Genomic DNA, 5,811 nt, shown 5'->3' with positions numbered 1-5,811 from the left:
AGGTAGACTAGTGGAAGACGATAGGGGTTCAGTAGCGGGGCAAAGGGGAAAAGAAAGAAGTCGGACGATCCCCACGTTTTCCCACGTCTCCTTGCGGACGCAGGGAGGCTCAGCGCTGCCACCTGGCGGCGGCTCCTCCCCAGGTTGGGAGTAGGCTGGCTGCAGAGCAAACCTAGGCTCCACGTGGGTGTGCCTGGCCTTGGCTTTGCGAAATGGAACAGAGGTTCCTATTCATGCTTTGAATCTACAAGGCCCAGACAAACACTCATTTTCTGCTTGTTCTCATCAGAAAATCGACACTCATTTTATGCTTGTTCTCATCAGAAAAAAGAGAGGAAAGGAAAATTAGCTGGCATTGGTATTAAGTGCTTGCTTTAGCCTATCAGGTGCCAGTTGCCAGTTAGGAGGTGGAGAGAAAAAGGTAAAACTTATTAGAAATGCGAGATTCTTATCCCTTCATTCTGAGATTAAAAATATATCGTGGGTTTCATTTTCCTCCAGAATCCTATTTTGATATTTTGCAAATAAGAATTACTTCCATATTATTTTGATTATTATTTTTCAATGCAACTCCCCAAAGGGAAGTCCACTTCCAATACAACTTCATCAGCCCAAAAGGATGAAGTATAAGTTTGTCTTCTTGATTGAGAAGTAAGTTAGCCTTGGATGGAGGGTTCTTTTTCATGAAGTGTGGAACCAGTTGACAAAAGCCAAAGACATCAGATTTCCCAGGGCTTCTTCCCTGTCTGTGAAAGTAACAGTGAGAGGGTTTTTTTCCATCTTTATTTTTATTTGAATTGAATACTTGTCAGATCAGCCCAACTCCTACTATCATAGTTTCTATAACCCAGACAAGGCAAAATCTTGCAAATCAGTACAAATCCAGATTTGTTAAACTAATTTCCCTTCAAGTTCCCTCCCCCACTTATACTATAGAAATATATTAAGCAGTGAGATAGAATCTTATTTCCATCTATACCCCATACTATTTTATGGATGTGAGATTTTATGTTGTGCAGGTGTGTGAGAGCAGAAGAAATGAATTAGCACATAACACATTACATCAAATAGAATTACATTATTTAATGGGAAATAAAATATTTACTTTAATTCAAAAATTGCTAATTTTAATTCATTATTAATATAGACAATTAGTCTATTATTCTAAAATAAGTTTTGTTGGTTGTTTTTTTTTTTTTTTTTTTTTTTGCAAAATTATCTTAGTTTAAAGAGTAGCATTAAGGATTACTTCATGTACTGCAAAGCCAGCAGAGGGAACACTGAGTACTGATTTAGTAGGGGCCACCAAATATCTGGTATTTTGGGAAAAAATGTCAGTAATGAAGAACTGGTTACAAAGCATATGAAGTTAGGTAATGAGAACACAGAAATCTTTTCTCATTATTTCGTATTCAGAAGCCTAGAGGCCTAACACATTCCAGTGTGCACATACTTACTCAGTTGGTGAGAGAGATGACATGAATAAAAGGCCATTTGTCAAATGTTTTCTTACATTTTAAGGGAACTAATAACACCTAAGAACAAATCTACTTCAGAAGTCTAAGCATTTATATACACTATAATAATACTTTAAAATCAATGGAAATTACTAATACCATATTTCTTCGATTCTAAAAACTTTTCATTTTCAAATCTCTGAATTAGGGATAAGTCCTACAACTGGAGGATGTCACAGACTCATTTGCAGTTTTTCTTCCTTAGTGGCATATAACAATGGTGTTTATTAAAATTTATTGGATTTGTTACAATAAATACATTTAACGATATAAATACACCAGCGACTTTTTCTGGTACACTTTTTAAAATTTGTGTGCTTTGAACATAAACAAAATTACTTTGACTGCTTTGATTAACTTCCACTTTTCCTCTATCATATTCAGTGGTAGAAGCATAAATGGCTTTAGAAATATAATCAATTATATTAATATTCACCTTGACTGAATTGTCACAAAATAGCTATACTCTCAAATCATTTTTGGTACAAATTCCAAAATATAGTATTTATCCTTTTTTTATTCCAGTGACGATTTTATTTAAAAAACAGACCTCTTGGTTTTTATGTCAGATTGATAACATTTAGGGGTGTGTTTTGGTATGCATACCAAAAAAATAAATAAATAAATGCATGATAACACAGCCAACTTTTTATATGCAAAAAAGGTGCCTGTGAGTTTTTGTTTGTTTTCAACATTTTTTGCCCCATCTAAAAGAAAAAGCATTTAACTTGGGTAGCTAACATTAAAAATTTTTTTGCTTTTACCCACAAAATCATTCTTGCTTATGGTAGATCCTTAGAGATCAACTCAGATGTCTCCATAGGCTGTTCTTTCCAGTAAAATTCTAAATCTGACAACCTGGGCCTCTCGCCAGCCTACATACTTTAAAAGTCTGACAAGATTAAATTGAAATCTGCTGCCTAGCACTAGTTTGATCTGAATCAAAAGCTGTCTTAATTGTGCTGGGTTGGCCCTACCTAAATACCTATTATTGGCCTGTAGAAAAACAGTTTACTATTATGGTGTTAGGGAAGACTAATTTTTACTAGAATTCTAATTTTCATAACCTTGGAACAACAGTAATTTTTGTGGTCATATTAACGTGTTCTAACTACCTAGGCACCTTTTCTTTGCCACACTCTTCATAGTGCTCTTCACAAAGTTCCTTTTTTTAAAAAATCATTGGGAGGACAAGATTGCCACAATTGTCTGTGGACGGGGTTCACATCCACGATCTGTGATTATTTTTTCTCTTTAGTCACCATCTTTAACAATAGTCTCTTGAACAATAGGCTGCTTCTACTAGAAGGAGTGTATATGGTATTTGAATTATCCAGGGAAGAATAATAGCATTCACTGAGGGCTTACCATACATCCAACTCTCTGAACCCCCAATCCTATATAAAGTAGCTCCTAGTATTCCCTTATCACAGATGAGGAAAACTGAGACTCGGTCACATCCCCAGGGTTACAAAACCAGTAAGAAGGATGAACAGCGAGGTCTAATATAAATCCAGAGGCTCTCTTCTCTTCTATCAGTTACCACCTCCCTCTACAGTTTCTCTTTGCCTTGGCCTTTCAGTTCCATTTGATTCAAGTAACAAATATATAGGAGAAATATACAGGAGAAAATATATATAAGGGAAAAGAGGAGGTTTTAGGGGTTGAAGGAAGCAGAATGAGGCAATTTTTAATTTTGAAAATGTGAAAAACAAATATTTAGAAAGTAAAATTGATTCCCAACCTTTACTCACTATTATCATCCCATACAAAACTCTATAGAAATTCTCCCATTGAGTCAATTATGGAGCATTGCCTAATGTGTTCCAATGAAAAGCTCCTCTGTTTGGGCTATCCAGGATTTATAGGGGAGTTTAAATCATTAAATAACCATAGTCAACCCCTGTTTGGTTAAGAGAGCAAGTAATTATTGCAAAAATTCCTCTTTTCTATCTTCCACAAACAGCACAAAAATTGCTCTGAAGGGATTTACACAATACATCAACATCTGTGCTGTACCTAGAGTTGTTAAAATAATTGTGATGACAGGTGTCTAGGTAGCACTTTCTTAATGGTTTTCAATATCCATTGATTTATTGTTGTAGCTTTCCCTCCCCCTTTCACATCGTTGGCTTTATGAAGGAGCTGGGGAACAGATTTTGCACTAGAGACTGATTCTTTATTCCAATACTGAAAAGAACTAATAAAAATAATCACTTGGCTTTTAAGCAGAAAGCTTCCATTTACAGTATTTCACCCTTACCCCCCCTTCCAAGCCCCTTGTTATCTAACATAATGGTTAGAATACATTTCCGTCTCTCCCCTTAATAATTTCATGCATTAACATCCTCTTCACACCACACACGCACGCGCGCACACACACACACGCACACACAGAGCAAAAGGAGGAAAAAAAGAGGCAGCAGAAATCTCAGCTGTACTTCTAGCCCTTTTAAAAAGTTTGCTCTGTAAATTGGAATGAGGTCAGATTTGGAGCTTCTCATTGCACGCGGAGATTATTATTGCATCGGGTTCCAAGCCAATGGGAAGCCCAGGGGAGGGGCTTGGCACGAGGAAGCGTTGGTTACAGCGGCTGATTGGCCGTGGCCAAGACTGTGAAAGGATAAAGAGGCGCGAGGCGGAATTGGGGTCTGCTCTAAGCTGCAGCAAGAGAAACTGTGTGTGAGGGGAAGAGGCCTGTTTCGCTCCCGGGTCTCTAGTTCTTGCACGCTCTTTTAAGAGTCTGCATTGGAGGAACTCTGCCATTACCAGCTCCCTTCTTGCAGAAGGGAGGGGGAAACATACATTTATTCATGCCAGTCTGTTGCATGAAGGCTTTTTGGCTTCCTACCTTGCAACAAAATAACTGCACAAACTCCTTAGTGCCGATTCCGCCCACAGAGAGTCCTGGAGCCAGAGTGTTTTTTGCTTTGCATTGTAGGAAAGGGACTAAGTGATAGAGACGATGTTGCTTTCCTGAGCTCCTGAGAGCGCTCGTGAACTGGAATCAACTGCTTCAGGGGAAGGAAAGGAAAAAAAAAAAAAAAAAAAAAAAAGGACCTGCCTGGGAGGCGGCGAGAAACTTGCATTGGAAGCTTCAGCAACCAGCATTCAAGAAACTCCTCTCCACTTTAGCACGGTCTCCAGACTCAGAGCCAAGAGAGCAAACTGCGGCGCGGTGAGAGAGGGGGAGAAAACGAGAGAAAGGAAGGGAGAGATTCTCCAGCCTGGGAACTATAACTCCTCTGCAAGAGGCGCAGGGCTCCTTCCCCGCATCTTTTGGAGACTTTCCTCTCCTCGCCCACCGCCGCCCCGGCCAGGAGTGGAGGGGCCCGCTCGGCCGCCGCGCACGTCCTCCCGCTTGGCGTGCCAAGCTTGGCCCGGGGAGCCGGGAGGGCCCGGCGATTGCGCCGCGGCCGCCGCGAGGCTGTGAGCGCGCGTGGGCGCCCACTGAGCCGGGGCCATGGTGCAGCAAACCAACAACGCCGAGAACACGGAAGCGCTACTGGCGGGCGAGAGCTCGGACTCGGGCGCTGGCCTCGAGCTGGGCATCGCCTCGTCCCCCACGCCCGGTTCCACCGCCTCCACGGGCGGCAAGGCCGACGACCCGAGCTGGTGCAAGACGCCGAGCGGGCACATCAAGCGGCCCATGAACGCTTTCATGGTATGGTCGCAGATCGAGCGGCGCAAGATTATGGAGCAGTCGCCCGACATGCACAACGCCGAGATCTCCAAGCGGCTGGGCAAACGCTGGAAGCTGCTCAAAGACAGCGACAAGATCCCTTTCATTCGAGAGGCGGAGCGGCTGCGCCTCAAGCACATGGCTGACTACCCCGACTACAAGTACCGGCCCAGGAAGAAGGTGAAGTCCGGCAACGCCAACTCCAGCTCCTCGGCCGCCGCCACCTCCAAGCCCGGAGAAAAGGGCGACAAGGTCGGTGGCAGCGGCGGGGGTGGCCACGGGGGCGGCGGCGGCGGCGGGAGCAGCAACGCGGGGGGCGGAGGCGGCGGCGCGAGCGGCGGCGGCGCCAACTCCAAACCCGCGCAGAAAAAGAGCTGCGGCTCCAAGGTGGCAGGCGGCGGGGGCAACAAGCCGCACGCCAAGCTCATCCTGGCAGGCGGCGGCGGCGGGAAAGCGGCGGCCGCCTCCTCTTTCGCGGCCGAGCAGGCGGGGTCCGCCACCCTGCTGCCTCTGGGCGCCGCAGCCGCCGATCACCACTCGCTGTACAAGGCGCGGACTCCCGGAACCGCGGCCTCCGCGGCGGCCTCGGCCCCCGCCGCGCTCGCGGCCCCG

General features: G+C 44.3%; 1 protein-coding gene across 1 annotated transcript in view; it reads left to right on the top strand.

Moving 5' to 3' along the window:
• Positions 1-4,096: 4,096 nt before the first annotated feature.
• SOX4 (SRY-box 4) overlaps positions 4,097-5,811 on the top strand; it is a 38,836-nt gene continuing 37,121 nt past the window's right edge. Inside the window, exon 1 of the mRNA XM_011381538.2 lies at positions 4,097-5,805. Within this exon, the coding sequence (XP_011379840.1) occupies positions 4,981-5,805 (825 nt within the window). The 5' untranslated portion in view covers positions 4,097-4,980. The remainder of the gene's footprint in view (positions 5,806-5,811) is intronic.

This window comes from Pteropus vampyrus, unplaced genomic scaffold (assembly GCF_000151845.1).
Source record: "Pteropus vampyrus isolate Shadow unplaced genomic scaffold, Pvam_2.0 Scaffold440, whole genome shotgun sequence".
Classification (NCBI taxonomy): domain Eukaryota; kingdom Metazoa; phylum Chordata; class Mammalia; order Chiroptera; family Pteropodidae; genus Pteropus; species Pteropus vampyrus.
This window is presented reverse-complemented; position numbering and strand designations above follow the sequence as displayed.